Raw genomic sequence first — 21,047 nt, forward strand, 5'->3', positions numbered from 1 at the left:
TTAAGATAAAGATAAAATCTTACATTAAATATTGCATTAAATACCAAATCACAAAAAGTTACTCGGTAAGACTGGAATTGCTTGACTGTAACTACAGAAAAGAGAACCAAAGCAAACACAACTTTTATACCCATCCACAGGCAACCACAGACAAAAGGTTTTCTGAAGGGTATCCACCAACACTTTTCAGGAACAGTGATCAAGTATCCCTGGAGTATCCCTGGGATACCTCATTTATCTCTTGATATATGAGAAAACTTGAAAATTCATCTTCCCACTTGCATCCCTGGTACTGTCTCAGGTTACCTCTGGTCCAGTTCAGGTGACAAGTTGTATCTGAATCTATTTTGGTCCAAATTTGAAAAACAAAACCATCAAAGATCAAAGTCTAGGCCTTGAACATATCAACTAGATCATCTGCCTATGAATTTCTTGAGCCACACAGAAAAACAAAGCAGATAGAAACAGGGAAACAGAAGGACCAAATTTCAGCTCTGACCTAACCAGAAGAGCTTCAAATCATAATTTTATAGTATACAATATATGCTATATTAGTTATCTTATCTTTTTCAATTTCTTTTTTCTGACGATGAAACTTCTTGTCTTTACAGAAGAAGTCTGGAAACATGCCTGCAGACATGACACCACCACCTCTCCCTGCCTCTTCTCACTGTTAAACCTGCTAATATCTGATGACTTGACCCATAGCACCAGATGAAGTGAAAAGTTTGGGTGTGGAAACTCTGGTCATGGAGCCCCAAGCCTATAGCACATGTGGAATTCGGAAAAATCTCCCATTGTGAGCACTGAAATATGTAGTGTGTTAATGAGAACTTTCTTATCAGTCTGCATGAAAGTGCTTCTACAGCTGAGAAGAACTATCCTTTTTTTCCATTGAAGACCTCATATGCAGTAAAGAATCTTTATCTGAACTCACTTTGCCCTTTATATGAAATCAAAAAGAGCTCATTTCCTTCCTAACTTCAGTATATCCACTCCAAGAAATTGCAGATATTTTAAAGTCATAAAAAAGGTGATTGCAAGCCAGGCCCTTCCAAGTAGGGACACTAAGTCCAAAACTGACTTTAAATGCCCCTTCAAAAATGAAAGCATCAATGACTTAAGTAAGAGCAGAATCTTACTTTTACTACCAGACACACAACAGCCATATGAATGCTGAAAAAACCCACTCTATCTATTCAGCTGGATCTATTATCTCATTCTCAGGCAAATTCTCAGAGAAGCAAGCTATGATCCCACTTGCAAATTTACTGCAGTAAGCAGTCACAGGCATCATGGTTGCTTGAGCAGCAATTAGATGAGTTCTATAAATATTTTTTCCTAGCTCATATTGAACACCAACATGCCATTAAATGAGGCAGCCGGAGAAGGACACATTACACAGTATTGCTTTGCTTCTGAAGCATATGATGACAATACTACACAGAAAATGGTCAGCTAATAGAAAAACAAGAGAAAAAGAAAACTGAGCCCTAAAACTCAATTTGTGCTTTTAGACACAGAAATTGTGTTCAGTTTTAATAAAAGAAAGCAACGACAAGCTGCAATGGTCACTACTGCCTCAATCTGAAATGGGAAAGGATAAGCTACCAAATGCTCAGGATGAGAAGACAGAAAAAAGCAAGGATACAAAACTAGGTATCTGAACTGACACAAGTCACAAACAGTTTAATACAGAGTGAAATCACCATGGAGCCAGGAAAAGAGGGGCATACATAAAGAGATACAAATATTCTCACAAAAAGAGCAGAGCAGATGACAACAACAGTTTGGTGACATCAAAGACAAACCCACTGCAAGGAGAAACAAAGGTTGACATCTTCCTTACAGACTGATGACTGCAGGAACAGCAGATGACTGTGCTTGGCATTATGAGCATACTCAGATATCCTAGGCCTCTTCTGTCTAATAATAATGAGCAAAAAAAACCTGTGACACTAAAGGTCTGCAAACGTGTTAAAAGATGTGCAAGTAAGACTTGGCCCAGATCTGTGGGGGTCACAAGAGGCGCTTTGAGAAACTTGTGACCTTAACTGAAGGTATTCACATGCATAGGTGGTTCAGTTTCTAGCTCAGAAACATTCTTCTGCTTAAAAAATCATGGCCAGCTTCACTGGCTTCTTAATTGAAACTAAATATTATCCCCAGGTTATATTTTAGCCTTCAGGAGATATCACAACAGTGAAAATTTTGTTTATGATGCCTTGTGTTATAGTTAAAAGCCCACTACTCACAGAAAATGGTGGCATTCTGTGGGTTTCTCAGTCCATATATAAATGCAGCTATATACAAAAAACCAGACCATTATAATGAAATTTGGAATCACTGATCGCTGTTTGCAAAATTAAATTCAAAATTTTTCTAATCATGAAGAGAGATCAGAGTCTGACCAGTGTGTCATTTTCCTGGTTTCTAGTTAAATAAGACACTGCAACACTTCGCATATTTCCCTGCCTTGCTCAACATCATTAAGCTTCACATTTGATTGTCTTGTTCAACACAAAAATAGCAAATAATAAATATAAATCTTCTCCACATGGAAGGGGTAGGATAGAGGCATTAAAAACCACTCAAACAATAGAAAGGATTAAAAGGAAAAAAAGAAAAGACATAGATGGGAAACACCATTGAAGAATATTCAAACAAAAAAGTACTGGAAAACATGCAGGAAGAAAGAAAGGAAAAATCAAATAAAATCAAATATCAGGTAAAGTTGATGAGTGCCTGGAAATAAGAGGAAACAGAGGTGAAAACGCTCTCCAAATCATTGCTAACTCACTACACTGAAGGGGCAGAAACCTACAACTCTAAAAAGAATAAAACAGATATTTTCTTACCTTTATAGATACGACCAAGTCCTCTGTAGTCCATTTGGTCTGAACAATTGAAAACCACAACATACTTTCCCAGGCATTTGCCCATGTCTTTAGTTGTCTCTGTTTTCCCTGTCCCAGCAGGTCCTGCTGGTGCACCACCCATACTCATGCCCAGGGCCTGTGCCAGAGTGATGTAGCACCTAAAAACAGGACAAACAGATCTGTGAATCTTTTCCTACCATTAATTACTTGAAGTCCATCAATGCAACCACAACAGAAGTATTATCCATAGCTGGGGAAGGGGGCAGAAATGTATTTCCATGGGGTGAGTCCTCAGTCACCCCCTTGCACACTGTGAAGCTGAGTTACCAGACCAACTTTGCTCCATCTGCAGAAAAGCACTCATCCAGCACAGCCATGACTGCAACAGCCCAGGAAATCCACAGGCCAGTTCTAAATGCTGAATACCAAAATACTGTAGTATTGTGATTTTCTCAGACTACCACAAACCCTTCCTCCATTACAGCCACATTCTGCAGCACCCAGAGCCACTGGATTTCTGCTTTTTCCCCTTCCCTCCGTGTTCCCAGAGTACTCATGATGGGCTCTCTGATCGGGCAGTGGGGAGGCACAGAGGCTGGAAGCACCTCCTGTTCTTGACGACAGCATGCCAAACCACAGCACTGCTGCCAGTCATGTGAGGTCTTTGAGCTCCAGGAGGGGAATGGATGACAGCAGAGATTGCAATGGGCAATGGAGAAAGAGGAGGAATCTGAGTCCTATGACAATCTTCTGCTTCAGCCTCCATCCTGGGCTGAGATTCTCAAGTTTAAGTCTCAGCCTTCCCAGATGATGTGGAGGTTACTGAAGGGTGTAAGGAAACATGTTCTAACCTCCAATGCTCCAAAATCACAGCAAACACACTGTGAAACTCAATAGCTTTGTGATATATGTGGGGGACAAAATGGGCATTGGAAAAAATCCCAAATGATAGCACCTACTTTCTTCTTAAGAAACCACAGAATACTCATTCTAATACAATAGCAGTAAGAATGATTTTTCACCTTATTACTCAGCAACCAGTTAAGAGGCCACCATTTAACACACTAAAAATACCACTCCTAACAATTCTGCTACTGAAAACGAGGTAAGGACAAACTGAATACATAGCACAAGTTCTATGCAGACCTTTCACTTCATTTTTGGTTTTTGCCATGACAAGGACTGTGTCTGATATGATGTGTAGGAGCATTCAGTTTTAGTGCTATTATCTTAATGCTATGTACCATCAGCTGCGTGTATTTATCACGTGCTTAGGGAATCTCTCTGAACATGAAATCATTAGCCAAACAGGACTAGACTCCAAGCTGATTAATGGAACAAAGACACCATTACCTGGAAATTTTCAGAAGATCAGACAATTCCATGCAGCAGTATTATAAATATTAAAATGGGAAATGCCAACAAGGGCAATAAAATTTGTTGTTGTGCAACATTGCTTAGGCATGTAAGTTTCCCATGCTAACATTAGGAAATATGTCTGCTTCAAATACCCTTTCAATATGTGACAGCGGGTAGACTCCAATCCCTGCAGCTTTGTTTGGCTCTTCCAGGTATGTGCAAAGAGAGATATGCCTGTTTTTTCTGTTGTTGATATTATTATTATAGTTTAAACTCATTTAAAAGGCTTGTTTTCTTCAATCATGTCACCCTTCAATCATGTGCGAATTTTCAATCTTGTGTGACACAGCACCTCGCAGAATCATAATATATCCTCTGCCCAGTTCCAGTCCAGTTCCTGGCTCTGCACAGGACAAACCCAAAAACCACACCACATGCCTAAAAGCTTGGTCCAAACGCTTTTGAACTCTGGCAGGCTTGGTGCCAAAACCACTTCCCTGGCTGCATTTTAATTCAGTGAAGAAATTTTGAATGACAACATTTTATTGATACTGGCTCTCCTGGTGGGTAAAAATATTTTCAGTGTGTTAGTGCTGCCATAGCCACTAATTAACTGCATGTGTACTGCTGCAAACAAACTTCTATGTAACACAGGAACAGTAGGGTGCATAGCATAGAATTTGGGAGATGTGTGTCACTTATTAAAAGCCAGGTATCTACATGCAGAGATTTGGCTCTCTTAAATAGCTCACAAGGAATAATTTCTGTTCAGAAATAGGCAAATATCTGTTTTCATTAATAAATAAAATCTAGTAGCACAAAGAATGCAAAGACAATTCCAACATTAACTCAAGATGGGGCTTTGAGCAAGCTGGTCTAGTGAAAAATGTCCCAGTCCAAGGCAAGGGGGTTGGAACTAGATGATCTTTAAAGTCCCTTCCAATCCAAACCATTCTACAATTCTATAAATGACTGAACAGGCAATAATTTTGACATTCATGTAAAAGAACAAGCTACAGCATAGCAAATACATCTGCCTCTTGTCTAGCTGAAGCGCCAACGAAGAACTTAAGGAAAATAGGCTTCTAATGAAGTTTATACTGTGCTGTATAACTAACACTCCAGCAATAAAAACTTCTCCTTGTGATTGCCCTCAGAGTTTTTCTGTATTTGTATTCCTGCAATTCTCCATAGGCTTTGCTTAAAACCATACTGGAAGTAGCTATGCAATGCTCTGTCCTGAGTTACTGCTTTTTCCTACAGGTTGACTTCAAATTAATCACTCACTGTAATTCCAAATTCTCATGCAACTACTTGCTTATTGAAAGCAGCACTATATTGGTGTTTCGACTGACTCTGTTTAGCCTGGTGAAGTGTATGGTGTTCAGGCATATTTATTTTGAGAGCAAGTAAATTTTTCAATGCCCATCACAGCTCATGTAGCTCAAGCAAACACTCAAATTCAACCTGCTTTCAATAGCTGAATATATAAGCACTGGCCTCTGCTGTTCACCAGCAATATTGCAGCATTGTAGTGCAAACTAAGTAATTCTAATTCATGAAAATTAAAAGAATTAAGTTAAAGGAAGTATTAATAAATCTTAGCTCCAATACTATGCACTTAATTCCTTTTATAAATACCTGTCAGTTAAGGGAGTTATAACAAGTCTGTCTGTACAGCCTAAGTATTCATTGCAGTAGGTGAACTCTACGTCAGTGATTTTGATAATGCATTTATCCAAGTCTTCAAGAAAATAAAATCGAGATTGTTTTTGCCATTCAAAATCAGATGGCGATTTAATGTTCATACGGACCTATTATGGAAAAGAAAAATCATTAATATAGAAATGAATCAGTAACAAATTAATCTTAAATTCCATACAGAAAAAAAATTTCCTACTTAATATAAATTCATGACCTTGAAGAATGAGCACAGAATCTGTCAGGAGCCAAGACATCCAGAATTATGTTTTCAAACCTGCCGATGACATGCTCTGAACCTTCTGTCAACTTTGATTTTCCTCTGATTTGGGCACAGAGATTATGAATTGTGTCTTACAGAGATGTTGAAAAATAGTCATGGAAAACGTTAAAAATGAACAATACTGGCTGTCCTGCATGATAACTGCACCATTACTCACAGAAATACTAAATTGTGCACAGTATTTGAATGCATTGTATAGATGACAGAGTGCTTGTTTATTTGGGCTGTATTTTCAGTATGAACTTGCTACACACATATTTAGATTTGTGGTAATTAATAGATTCATTATTATTGACAGTAGATCTCAAAACCACTGGCCTCTTACAGAAAATGTTGCCCTGGCTATTGGCCTTGCAAACACAGTGTAAGGTGAAGTGGAGGTTCTGGAATCCCAACCATTTCCCTCTCCTTTATCTCAATCACTAAAGGATGTGTTTACCAGAGAATAGAATAGAATGTTTTAAGAGAGAGGGCTATTATTACATATACCATTTAAGAACCCTTTCCCCAGTTGTAGACTTGCTCCTGACTTTTTATTCCATATACAGGAGCTACAAATTTAAACAATTTTCCATAATTTTATTATAATATGACATTAAATTAATTAAGAAAATAGTTATGAAAATAAATTTAAAATTACAGGTAGAGGATAAAACCCCATGCTTATCTTAGAAGCCAGCAGTTTTCTTTCCAGATTACAGTACTTTTCTTTACTGTTCCCTATTTTCTTTACACATGCACTTAATTTTTCCTAACATATATGCATAAATTAAGCAATCAGTATTGAATTATTGACCTTTGCATCATTCAAGTCCTTTGGAAGTCCTTTTACTTGCATTTTTATAATTATGCTTTCATTACTCAACATACTCATCTAAAGGAAGCCTGATGCAACTCAATTATCAAAAAAACTAATATATCTGTTATATCTTTTGTTGCTATTCTCTTCAAATATATGAAGCCTCACTGCTTTTACCTTTGAATAACTATTACCTTACATCAACACATAGGCTGGATCAGAAATCACAAAATTGACAGGAATACTAAAGGGAGTTTTTTTTACATTTACATTTCAATCAAATAATGCATTAAATCTTCAAATTGAGAGGATAGTTTAATTTCAAAAGTTAAACTCTTTTGCTCACAGCGAATTTCTGCATGATGTATATAAACAACCATTTAAAAAAACTCGAAGTCTAAACCTATGAACATACCTATATAAAAATTCACCCTTCTCACTGCATCACATCTATATTAAATCAAATTAAATCTGATATGCTCTCTCACAGGAGTAATGTCAGAGCTACTAAAAGAGAATAGATTCTAAGATTTGCTTATATTTTTTTTATATGTGCAAGATGGTTTTCCAAAACTTACCAAATCATCAAAGATATCCTTCTGGTGCACATGAATGGTGATTAACGTTTCATATTTTGTCCGCTCCATTCTTGTCAGATTGTGCGTTGCCATGTCAATCAAATCATTTAAAAGTTCCAAGAACTTCTGATTTGTTGCGTGCATTACCTTTTCCACAAGCAAGAATAATCATATTAACACAATTTGTTCTTCCGATATTTAGAATTTTAGATTTTTTTTTCATTTAAAAATAGCCAGGGTTATAGTGTCCATATTCTGCTTTGTATTTATTAGGCTTGGAATCCTAAATTTGGATTTGGAGGCTGCCTTCCATTCATGCATTTTTACCCAACAGAGTACAATAAGGTTATATCTTGGTGAACAGGTCACACTGTAAGGTCACACTTTATTCCAAGACTCTTGCTCCTTTTACTATACATTACATTTTCAGCTGACTGCACTGCTGCATATATTCAAAACCATCAGTCAATGATTTTGAGTAGTATATATCAGCTCGAGCTTTAGGGGGAAGAGGAACCTGAAGATCTGTCACATCCTTTAACCAGAAGAAGGGGGAAGCATACTGTAATTTTAGATGCTGATGCTAAAATAATAATTTAATTTGTAGTACCAGATCTGTTACAAAATTCCACAAATACTGACTATACAATACTGACTTATACAAATAGCATCAGCTTCTGCCAGTGATGTTCACAACAAAAAGCACTGAGATTTAAGAAAGAGCAGCTCATTTATACCCCATTCCAAATGTGTGACAGAACAATCACACCAGCTTTCTGTAAATACATGCAGAGCCTAAAACTCACCCAGTTTGCTATGAAAAAAAATTGATAAAAACACTGTTAAAATTAACAAAGAATTAAATAACCTCCCCACCCCCCAAACACACACATACAGTTCAGCCCAAAAAAACCCAGAAGTTGTTTTCTTGTTAATGCAGAAGAATCTTTATATTTAATTATTCTACAAACAAGAGCGGACTAAAATCAGGTTTATGGTCTTTTTAAACTTTGAATATTGCAGAAAATGTCACAGCACATGGTTTTCTCCATAGTCTAAGCCCTTACTTTCATGCAGTACCAAAGTACAGCATGGAACTTGCCCTGCATTTACGTTTATGGTAGGATGTTGTTACTCATTCTTTGTTCATTCTCACTGTGTATTCCTGATTAATGGTGGTTTGCAACCCTTTAGCTCACATCTTCTCCTTGCTCTTTCATAGATTCACTGTTAGGAATGACACGTTGGTTTCTAACAGCATCTTATCCATGTGTTTGAGATTAAACCAACACCTCCTGAAACAGATTCTATTCTTCCCCTTCCCTAAAATAAAGAGCTCATCAACTGAAGGATGTAATACATTTGGATAGAGCAGACCAATGTCCACAAAGCACAGCTACTTCCCCAAAGTTCAGGAGCTCTTATTTCTTTCCAAATGTGATTTTATGAAAGTAACATGATAAAATTCCCCGTATTCCCAAACTAAGAAACTGTCTCTTCCTAAGATGTTTGCCCTAACAAAACAACACAGAAAATCACAGGATTAGGAACAATTCTAAAGCACATGCTGGGGGGATAATGAGGAGGTGTGACTCCTTAACACATTTTTTATTATTCTGTTTTCCTGGTAGTTTATTTTATATTCTGGGTAATTAACTAGTACTTTCTGCTTTTTCCTACATGTTACTTTTAAATTTTCACAATATGTACTGTTACAAACAATGCTTTTAATAAATCCCCAAAGACTCATTAAATACTACCTTTTTGTCTGTTTTCGTACTGTTCAGTGCCTTCTCTGCATCTCTGGTCCAGATAATTTGAATTCCCAGAAGCCCTATTTGTGCAGGAAACATTGCCTGAAAGTCATACATCTTAAATTCTGAATCGTTAATGGCCATTGACGCCTGTCTAATGATGGTGTGGATTGTTTTCCTAATCCCATTCAGCAGCTGACCTAACCAGAATTCCACATTGCCCTGAAATAAACAAGAAAGTACTTTCAGAGAATTATTTTATGAATAATTCACAAGAAGCAAGAGCTCTATGTGACTTTTTTCCCTGTCCTTTGTACTCCCATTTCCATATTTGTTATTCTCTAATCTTTAAAAGATTCCTTTCCTCTTTCTGCTCCGCTGCCCTTCTAGAGATACGTGATGGATTTGGCACTTCACAGCAGCACTGCTGAGAAAACAGGTAAAGCAATCGTTACAAACTGACACAAATGTTCCATCCCTGCTACTCTTTGCTCTTGCAGTTCACATTGGGAGGTTTTCATTCAGCTAGTAAAATAATAACATGATGCAATACTGTTGGCCTCTAAAACATAAATCTATTTTAAATCAAGTCATGAAAAACTGTAATATATACTTTCATTACCTGAGCTAAAACTGGTTCAATAATATTGACCTGTTCTCCTTCTTGAGATTCAAACAATAAAATCTGGTCATAGTTTTTTTCATGAAATCCCACTCGGTTAACATTGTCAAACAAACTTAACAAATGTGCCTACAATAGAATCAGAAAAAAAGCCTCCATAAATGGATCTGACATGGCATTCTTTGTCTTTAAATGCTGTATTAGAATACTGTGTAAATCTTTCCATAAGTGAAAGAAATTCTCTCAAATAAACAGCAAAATCCACCACGGTCTTCACTCAGTGATATTGACCATAAGAACACTCTTGCTTTATTATTTGTACCTGAATAGTGTGGGAATCAGATGCTTGACCAAGGATTTCCAGAAGAGCAGGGTCAGATACAAAAAAAAATCTTGGAAATATTAACCGCTTTTTTTCCAAATAGCCAGTCAGTGATTTCTGACAGATTTCCAACTGTTCCAGCAAATGTGGTAGCAGCTGTGCCAAAGTCTCATCTCCAACACAGCACTGCACAATGTTTGATGTTTCATGGGCTCTCTGCATAATTCTCTGCCATGATTTATCGATGTTCTGAAATCTTCTGGCTTCCTGAAGTACATGATAAATGCATGAGCTTTTCCTCATGTTTGTCATATTCTAAAAATTAAATAATTCTATCAGACAAGGTAACAGTTTAGTATCTCCCTTGCTGTTCAAGTCTTCTTTGGAGGACTAAGTATGAATATTAATAGGCATGCTTATTGTTGACCAGAGTTCAAATTGCAAGAGAAAGAGTACAATTGGAACAATTCTGGAAATGTCTCACTTCATGTTGGGCACCAAAATTGTCCACATAAAAGGATTCCAACTCACATGAGAAAACTCAAAAAGCAGCTTTCTCAGACATTATAGCCTTCCTAACAGCAATACACAATGTCATGTAAGCTGCTAGTAGCAGAACTTGATGAACAAAACCAGTATACACAGTCTGAAGCTGCCCCACTTGTACATTATAAGTGTTGTAGGTGAAGACAAATTCTCAAAGCTGAAAAATAAATATTTTTATACACTGGCTATATTAATATTAAAAACACTTTCTTCACCTACAACAAATGAAATGTTAATGGAATCATAAATTATCCAAGAGCTAGAAGATATCTCAAAAGAAGACCCAAAGCAATTTGTCTGACACGAGGCAGGATCATACCCAAAATATCTCTCCGTCTTGTGTTTAGTGATGCTTGATGGAGATTTAGAAGCCTCTCGAAGCAATTTTTGATACTGGTGACTGTCTTCTAATATCTAAGCTAAATCAGATACTGAGAACAAGGGGTTTTCCTTCCTGTTGAGAACAGCCCTTATATTTTAAAAAACTTATCACTTCTGCACTTCAGTTTTTCCTTTTCTTCAAGTCAAATAAGTCTAGTTTGTTGAATCTTTTCTTGTGCCTCATCCTTCCTGTATAGTTCCTCATTCTTGCACCCGATTCTATGCTCTCTCAAATTTGTCAGGGTCTTCTTTCACCAAAACCAGATACAATATTTTAGTTATTGGTTTTTGATGTTTATGCATTCTACCTTTCTTCATTTTGCACACCAGCAAGCTAAAACACCTTTTTTGGTAATACTATCAGAGACAATGACAAAAACCTATCTAAATATATGGCAACTACTGTTTTTCCTCTATCCACAAAGCTCCTTGCCCATCCTAAAAATAAATCAGATTTTTTTCAACGTGTTTTGCTCCTAACAAATTCACATTGACTGAACATTATTCATCTTCTTGTTAATTTCCAGATGCTAACAGTTACTTGTTGCAGTATTCATTACTGCAGAAATTGAAAATTAAACCCACTCCTCATTACTCCTCCACCAAGCTGTTCCTTTTCCTCCTTCATCAAAGACAGTCACTACATTTGTTTTTTTCCAGAATATTGGTTCATGTATCTATCATCCTTGGAAGAATTAGCTTTAGTAGCATTCGTTCATCTACACAAGCTGCTTATTGATTCTCTGAAAAGCCCTAACAACATAAATATATCTCATGAACAACAACAAAAAAATTGTAGCTTAAGCAACAATTGAGAAAGCTTTATTTAGCTTACAAAATTAATCTTAATTTGTGATACTGTAAGCTTTAATTATAAAATATGTATCCTGAAATAAATTCATATCTAATAATTTCCCAATAATAATGGCTTTGTTTAGTTACACCATTTGATCCAGCAAGACTGAACTGTGGTCTGTTAGTACTGTATGAAAACTCCTCATTAGGAGACACAACAAAAAGGATGATTTTTTTTTCTGCTACTTCTCTCCTGTTCAGATCATTCCTTAGCTCTTGTGCAGCTGCTACCTTGGAAGGTCATCACTGCCTTTTGAAGAGGTTCCAATGGTTCACACAGATTAGCACATGCACAGCTCCCAGGCCTGGCAGCATCTCTCTGTGGGACTTCATTAAACTGAGTCCTAGCAAGTACAGATTTCAAATGCAAAATCTGTCATTCTATTATTACAGCTTATAGCCTATAAACACGTGCTCAGAGGAGGAAAGGGATATTTGTACATATGGCAAAAGCAATAAATCAGTTTCGTGCCATTTAGTTCTGAGCCCTGTACTAATTCACTAATATTGCACACTGACAGGAACATTTAAACTTGAATTACAAACAATTGTGCTCCTTTAGATTTCACCAAGTTCTAAGCAATTTAACCAGACAGATTCCAGTTTGGCAAAGTTTCTCCTGAACTGCCTGTACACAGCCCACAAATCTTATATGAGTTATATGCACTAGCAAATAAACTCTGTGATGCGGCTTATCTCCGGGTATAACATATTATTATCATACTTCAATATACCTGAGGTAGCTGTTTTGCAATGTCTCCACCAACAAACACAGCTTCAAGGTAAATCCAGAGGTTCTGTACAGTAATCCAGTTTTCAATTATCTCTGCAGTGTTGGTCAGCTTCTGAACCCATTGTTGTATAGTGGACTTAAACGGTGCATTATACCTGCATGAACATGAGTTAAAGGGAAGGAGAACCTAAGATGGTAATTGTTTAGCCTGGGGGTTGATTAGATTTATACAGTATGTACATTTATTAAGTTTTGTACCTGTTGCTCATCAGTGACCCCAGCATCATGAGGCTATCTTCCACCAAAGCTATTTTCTCAGATATATCTGACCCTTTCAGAACAAGTTCTCCTCGAGCTTTGAATTGGCCAAAACTGAAAGTATGAGTACTCCATTCACTGATGATGTGCTTCAATTTTGCTTCAATATCCTTTTCTTTGACAGCACTGATGCAGATATCCTGTGTAAAATTAAAATAGTAATTTACATTCATCTAAGGTTATTATAAAGCACACTTATAAAGACTATTAAAATGTATTGGTTTGATCCAGATCTCAGTGTAAGTTCAGGCTAATGAAAATATACATTTAAACACCTCAAAGTTATTATATTTCAAACAAGATTATATTCTAGTACTACTTGTAACAGGTACATTTAATGGGCTATAACCCATCTTCGCTACTACTAGCATCTTACACACACAAAATTCACTGAGTCATTGAATTTGCAGGAAGAATTTGTCTCTCTGTATGTATTAATATTTGAAATCAAATAAACTGACAGAAGGGTTTTAAGAAAATAAACACTGCCAATCAAAGCCAATAAATAATCCAAGAACAGAATGTAGACTGACAACGTGCCTGTCTGCTGCTTCTTGAAGACAGTGAGGACAGGACTGTCATAAAGCTGGTTATTGCATCAGAGAGAAAGAGAAAAGGATCAAACACTCAGACTGGATCCCAAAATTCTATTGCAAGTTTAAAGTGTTTCCTGAAGAGTACGGTGGAACTCCAAACTTTTCATAAGGCTTAAAATCTTGTCCAGGAATTGGGTACAGCAGAGGTTTGATTTCATGGTTTTGCCTTAAAAATGCTCATTTGTGCAACAAGGCTAAAGAGGTCACTACTCTGGAAGTAATACAGATTTAGCTAAGTGACCATGGAACTGAAATCAGAAACATTTGGAGTTTTACTTGTTTAGTTTTAGCTATGCTTTGTCCTTGTAAAAGCTAACAAGCATGAAGCTAAGGCACTTGCTAGACAACTTCTGTCCCCGAAACAGAGGAGACAATAGCTTTACAGCTTGTGCACACTTCATATGCCTTCTCATCTATCTGTGCTCTTGTGAAGGGTCACTTTTGAAATACAAAACAACTTCATTTTTCTTTAATCCCATATCCTCCACTTCTACTGTGTTCCAAGGATTTTTAGCACTTAACAGGATCAGTCTTACATCAACTGTTTTTTCTCTCTGGTTAGACATTTAAAGGGAAGAAAAAAATATATAAGTAGGCAAACCCTAAATCAGAAGCATGACAGAGTCACACTACTCTTAAAACAACAGAAGTCCTCCTATGGAAGTATTAGTGTAATACCATCTACATATTTAAATCTTCACCAGAATAAAAGGGAAATAAAGTAACCATCAGTGCCAACACCAATTACCAAACTCCACTTTTTCAAAGGAATTCTTCAACTAAACCAAATTTTTTTAATGTTACAAAGCTGACTAGAAAAAGGATTTCAAAAGCACCAGACCACAAGTTAATAATTACCAAAAAAACCACAACCAAACAAAACAAAACAGAAAAGTACATATACCTCAATATCTTCTTTATGTTTTAATAAAGGGGCATCCATTACATTTTTTAAAGTGAAATTTTCAGAGTCAACATCAAAGCGATGCCCAGTTACTTGTGCAATTTTTTCCCAGTGTCTTGACAACATTGCCTAGAAAAGTCCATAGGAATGAGACTTTTAAAAATTGTATTAATTTTAGGTCTAGAATGATCACATATTTTGCACTGCATCTAATAGAAAATCTTGACTTCCATTCTACTGAAAGCATTAGTAGCTATTCTAATCACTTTTACTTACTTTTACTAATTACTTTCTAATCATAATTACAAAGTCTTTGGTTCATTTTTCTATAACTAAACCTAACTAGATTTTTTGCTATAAATACAGCTGCTTCTATCTACAAAAAAAGAATTATGGAAAGCATCTTATAGTCATATAACATGGCCTTCAGTAGAGTTTCTCAAGTGACTCTTATCTGCAAATTATTATGCTGAACATACTTTGTGTTTCATCATTTCAAGCAAAGGACAGCTCTCAGTGAAGTCATCAATTTTTTTTTTTAGGTCTTGAAAAGCCTGCCATTCCTTCAATGCTTTTGGTAACTTTCGGATCCTTTAAAAAGCACAAAAAGAAACAAGAAATATTTTATTCTTAATAATCACCATCCACCACTAAATAGTACAATATATTGCCATTTTCCCGTGAGTTGACCAGTAGACTGCAAATAAAAATCCAGCTGCAAGCTGGTAATATTATATATAGCTGTCATTCGTGACTGCAGGCATGAAATACTGCTAAAGACAGCACAAATTACACTGGAATGGTTTGGTTTCTATTTCAGTTTGAATTAAAGGAAGGTAATTTCATGTGCAAACCCATAGCTGAAATTAAGTTCCTGCAGTGTCATTGTTTTAGTAAAATTTGAAAATGCACCTCATCTTGTAAAGAGGTAAAATGATTAAACAACATATATTTTCCCAGCAAAATAAACTACATCCTAAACTAAAACTATTCTGCTTGCAAAGAGGAAAAAACTTCTGTTTCAATCAAACAAGTCTTAATTCATATCTGGTTTGTATGAAAGATATTCAAAGCAAAAATTTCCTTTATGCAAATTTAAAATGAAGAACCTCTTGTACTGTGAATAGTCACAACTCCTCTCCCTTCTAAACCAGAATTGCCAGTTTTCATCTGCCAAAGCTATGGACCAAAGACTGACAGCAGATTTCTTACAGCTCAGTTCCAGAAACTAAAAGCTGCATAAAACCTCCCCATAATGACAAATTTCTTCAAAAAAGTTCTCCATTTTTCACAGCTCAGAATCAGACAGATCTGTCTCACAATGCTGGAACATGTGCAAATTCTTCACTGCTTGCTGGTGAGAGGCAGATGAACATATGCATCCTGTCATGGCACTACAATAACTGCTATAGTCTTTCATCTTGAATCTAACAGTAGATAGCACTAAATATGCTGGAGAAAAGCATTGCAGAATAGAAAATTTATAGTCTGCCTTGCATCAAGAAGTCTTTAAGGAGCAGTTCCTGGCTACTTCTATCCTGAGGCTTAGTGAGTAACATCTAATAAACTTGTTTAGGGATGGCTATTGGAAATGGGATCTCTCAGCTTGGTATTGAAAATGGCAATCTTTTAAAAAATTCAAATAACTTTTTCCTTTGTCTTAGTGTCAATAATGTCTTCTAAAAGTAAGTTTCATGAGCAGCACATTACGTTAAAAAACTACTCTACTGATCAGGTTTACATTTCTGTCCTAAATTTACTGGACATTCTCTATACACTGTATCACAGTAAAATATAAAGGGAAACTTCTCTCCAGCTGTTATTAAAAACTTCTATAATGCTCTCTAAATATTTCTTATTATTATTTCTTTCTAATTTGATTTATTTTTACCTACAGTTTTTTTTACTTTTCTTTTCATGATTATAAGTTGTCTATTATATTATTGTTTTTAAAAGGTAGCAAAGCAAAATTACATTAAATAACTATGCATATCTTTACAATTAGTCTAAAGTAGTAATTGCACTTCCAGCATTTCTGCTTCTTTCTTAACACAGCATACCACCTTAGCTATTTCTGTTATGTTCCTGTATGTTGTTTCAATTTCTCTGCCTTTAAAGAGAATAGCTTGATGTTATAATGCTAGCAAACTGCCAAAAGAAGGATAGTACTGGGTTGGACTTTTATTACAAAAAAAACCATTTATTGCCTACTGGTAGTCACAGTGCTCCAAATATAGCTCAACACTTCAGACGAAAAACAAAAAATGTCACACATGAAGTTCAAAGAGAAACACATAAATGAAAACTTTTGCTGTGCAATGGCTTCCTTCAGGGTTCTGGAGAGAGAAGCATGAAAAGTCTTACAGACCACAACATTTAATCAACTGCAGAAAAAACTATGATGCAGATTCCAGAATTCTACTGAAATAAGGTGAAGACTTACATTGTCCAAATGCAGTTATGTTTCACATACATTCATTTTTACTATTCTTATTTTTTAAAAAGAGGGGTTTTTTCAAATTAATGACTAAAAGACAGTGCAGTCAGTTTTTTTGTGGAAAATATTATTGCTTCAAACTTCATAAATAAGCCCTCAGAATTTAGTGTGGCTATTTACCCTTCTTGAAATAACAATTATAATTTAGACAAAGTAAACAATAGGTTCAAAATTCCATGTAATATCATGGCCTAAGAATTAATTAGCTGTAAACGAAATCACTGAGAAGGTACTGTATAAAATCAGCTTTGAAAGTTATTTATACTTACAAACACCTTGAGACAGGTTTGTGCACCTTGTTTATTGAATAAGCTACAGACTACCATGTCAATACACCCCAACAAGGCTCAAGTGACTCACAAACCAGCTGCATATTACACCACAGTGCAGCTGTGCTCAACACTGAGCATGTGATGGACCAACATTCTTCAGCCTCTCGGAGAAATTTTCACAAGCTGATTAAAAAGCAGAGCTAGAAATACAAATTGCACGTACTTCAACCAAAAACCAACTTACTTGCTTTGAAAATCCAGGAGCTCACTGTTAAGTTTTTCAATATTTAAATCATTCCAAAGCATTTCATTGTATCTGTCAATACTGGAAGTAACTGTATCATAAAGACTGTAAAGTTTTTGAAGCAAGGCAAGTTCACGTTTAATTCTGTGAAGTTCAGGATACTCTGTTTCAAATTTTAAAATTGGAAATTCATGCATGTTAATTAGGTGTTCATGTCAAATGTATTCATGAACATAAGAATCAATGCATTTCTAGTAATGTTATTTAATAAATGAATGAAATCAGACTTGCAGTTTTCTAGATAGTGTCTAGGAAGACAAACTTTTCCAATTATATTATGATTACAACAGATTTTGATGCACAGTAATTGTTTAGATAGCTGATTTTTTAAAATCAATATTCTTCTGTAGCAGTAATCTCATAATTGAGGGAAACAATGCTGAAAAGTAGATGAAAGGGCAATGAAATACAATATAATTTTAGACAAGAACTAAAATGTCCCCTATGTCAATTTACACTATTTACTTAAGAGGCAAAGTTTGGGGATGATGGGTGTGCTTTCAAATGAAATATATTGAATATATTAGACGGTAAAAGTATTTAAAATGGACATCCTTAACATAAATGTTTTAGTTACTTTCTCTCATATCTTTTGGAATTCCTAGCAAAATATATTTGGATTACTGCATATGTCCTCAGACAGGAAAATATACTCAATCCAGTATGCACAAATTAAAGTGCTTATCATACATTCTGCTGTAGTTCACACCACAGTCTTCCAAAGGAACTGTGTCTGACTAGGAGGCATAAGGACATTTCAGATCAGTTGCACAGCCCAAGGGAATTCATTATGCAACTGGAGCAGGGACAATTTGAGTACTTTGGCAACATGTTTCCCAAATTTGTACAGGGCAGAATACTGGCAGGAGATGTGCTTAGCTCTGAACAGAAAAAGTAAGAGAGCTAAACATTTGGGCCCTGAGACACACAGAGCAGTGCAGCATTTTTCCACCTGATGTTTATGTACGTGCACATCGAGAGCCAGTTTCACCCAGTTGCTTTTCACAGGAAATACTATAATAATTTACTACAAGGAGGTTTGTCTGCAAGGAATTTTTCTGTAATTTTTCTAAATTTCCATGCATTTAGTAGGAATCATGAGAAAAATTTAATAGGCTAGAAACAGGTGCCCTTATCCCCTGAGAAACTACCTGTGATGGGAAGACCAAATAATTCTTCCCCACTAGAAAGAGAGAGATACTTCCTCCACAGTTCATCAAATTTAGCTTGAAAGATCTGTAATCTGTCACTTGCTTCATGGGGAGGAATATTGTCCTCACTGGGACCCCTGTAAAAACCAAAAAAATTCAGTGAATTTGCCAATCATACAGGTTTCACAAAGAAGCACAACAGAACCCAAACCATACTTACTGAACATAATGTAATATTTTTAACATTTATTTCTGTAAATTTTCACAAGACACTAAAAGAAAAAATGCAGCACTTATTCAGTGTACCAAGATTACGTATTCAGTAGTCCCTGAAAGAAAGCCCAATTTCTTTTCTAGAAAGAAAAGAATAGAATAGAAATGAAAAAATTCATCTGTGTTACCATACATCTTATAAACAGCTAACTATCTGCAAATGCTTACCTTTGTTATTTCCTGTTTCTTCTGTAAAACGAATTTTAATAATTATTTTCATTTCTATTTTAAAAGGGGAAAGGTAGCAGATATATAAATCAGGAGTGAAAACTGTGCAGTTGGCACAAGAACCATAATTAAGTAGTCCCAAAAATATCAGAAAAAATACCATTTTGCCTAATGAGCACATCTCAGCCATAGGACTGCGTGCAATTCCCACTTCTCACAGCTGGGACCACTTCTTGGCCATATCATAATATTTTGGGATGAAAATTCTGTCATCCTCTGTTGTGCCATGGTTATTTCTAGAAAGAAATGCAGGCAGATGGGCAGAAGGCAGAGCAAGCTGGCTGCTTGGCAAGGGAAATGGGACCAGGAGATGAAAGCAGAAGCACAGTCAGCAAAGGCAGCCAAGGCATGATCCCACAGAACCTGAGCAGGAAGAGCAGGGCCCTCAGGGTGGTAATCAGATTCCAGTGATAGTCCAGGTCTTTAGCCAAGTCCACAATAATTACACAGGACCAAGGTCAAACAGGGAAGGTGAGTCAGTAAAGCAGGGTCCACGGCAGGTCTAGGGAAGGTAACCAGGATGAGACACCATCCAGTGGGAACCAGGCTGCTCTGAGGTCACCAAAGGAGGAGGGAAGCCCTCAAAGGTCAGGTATTGTCCTAGAGCCATGATGGGTCAAGCCAAATCCTGTCTTTCTTTCTTTCCTTGTTGCTAGTGTCGGAGCATCCAATGAACCACAATTTACATCTTCAAAAGTAGATAAACTAAGTTTAAAATTAAGGCTGAGTAAGACAGTGAATTTAGAAATATCTAGAACTGGTATCTCCAGTCCCATCCAAGACACTGTTTTAAGACTTACTGTTAAATATCCCCCAAAGAGCTTTATTGACTTAAGACCCCCCAAAAAACCATTACATTTTAATCTGGATTGAGAATTTGATATTTTTTCCCCACAATCTATTAACCCTTATGGAATATCACTGACTCTGGCACTGAACTTACAGGAATGAATCTTTGACAGTAAGACTGTATGCCCACCTTATATAAATCTGAAATTAGGCCTCTTTACAGGTGTAATATATACAGTGATGCTGTGCTGTGATTATTTTCCGAAGGCCTTTAGACACACTATTTTCAAACAATCACTAATGAAGCATAATTGTATAGCAACACAAGTCACCTACTTTTCATCATATTCTTTATAAAATCCTGCAGTGCCAATCTGGAACTTTTGAACATCTCTCAGTAAATCTGTTTTCATGACTGGCTGTACTTTCAGCAGCAAGTCCTCAACCTGCCGTGCCTATATGCAAAGAGAAAAAAACAGGTACAAAAGAACGAATGTGGGAAACAAAAAAAATTAATTAGATAAATAGGTTTGTTCTATCATTTCAATATTAAGAGAGCTGATAAGAATGATTTGAGAAATAACCTAACTACAATACCTGTGTGTTTAGGTTCTTCCAGGCATAGGCCAATCCATCACCTCTTTCTGTATTTTCATCTTGAAAGAGCAGATTGTATTTATGAAGCACAGAATAAGATTCTTCTATGTGTCCAACTGTCATGTCAATCTTAATCTCATTCTCTCGGACGTCCCTCAGTGCTTCCATTGCTTCCCGTACATCATCAAGGTCCTGGATAGGTCTGTTTAACCTCTTGCTAACATTTTCAATGAATGAATAAATTTCACCCACGTCTGTGGCAGACTTTTTATTTAAAGCTAATCCAAATGTTCTTTGTCCTGAGCG

The 21,047-nt window shown here is 36.2% G+C and overlaps 1 protein-coding gene across 1 annotated transcript in view; it reads right to left on the reverse strand.

The window, feature by feature from the left end:
- LOC102044953 (dynein heavy chain 5, axonemal-like) overlaps window positions 1-21,047 on the reverse strand; it is a 148,159-nt gene that overhangs the window by 94,978 nt on the left and 32,134 nt on the right. The window contains 14 exon segments of the mRNA XM_014306347.2: window positions 2,859-3,037; window positions 5,880-6,052; window positions 7,600-7,746; window positions 9,360-9,575; window positions 9,976-10,104; window positions 10,298-10,564; window positions 12,814-12,967; window positions 13,071-13,270; window positions 14,631-14,759; window positions 15,110-15,221; window positions 17,644-17,806; window positions 18,855-18,991; window positions 20,481-20,599; window positions 20,742-21,047. The exon segment at window positions 20,742-21,047 is cut by the window's right edge and continues 6 nt beyond it. Coding sequence (XP_014161822.2) covers window positions 2,859-3,037; window positions 5,880-6,052; window positions 7,600-7,746; window positions 9,360-9,575; window positions 9,976-10,104; window positions 10,298-10,564; window positions 12,814-12,967; window positions 13,071-13,270; window positions 14,631-14,759; window positions 15,110-15,221; window positions 17,644-17,806; window positions 18,855-18,991; window positions 20,481-20,599; window positions 20,742-21,047 — 2,431 coding nt within the window.

This window comes from Geospiza fortis, unplaced genomic scaffold, assembly GCF_000277835.1.
Source record: "Geospiza fortis unplaced genomic scaffold, GeoFor_1.0 scaffold206, whole genome shotgun sequence".
Taxonomy (NCBI): Eukaryota; Metazoa; Chordata; class Aves; order Passeriformes; family Thraupidae; genus Geospiza; species Geospiza fortis.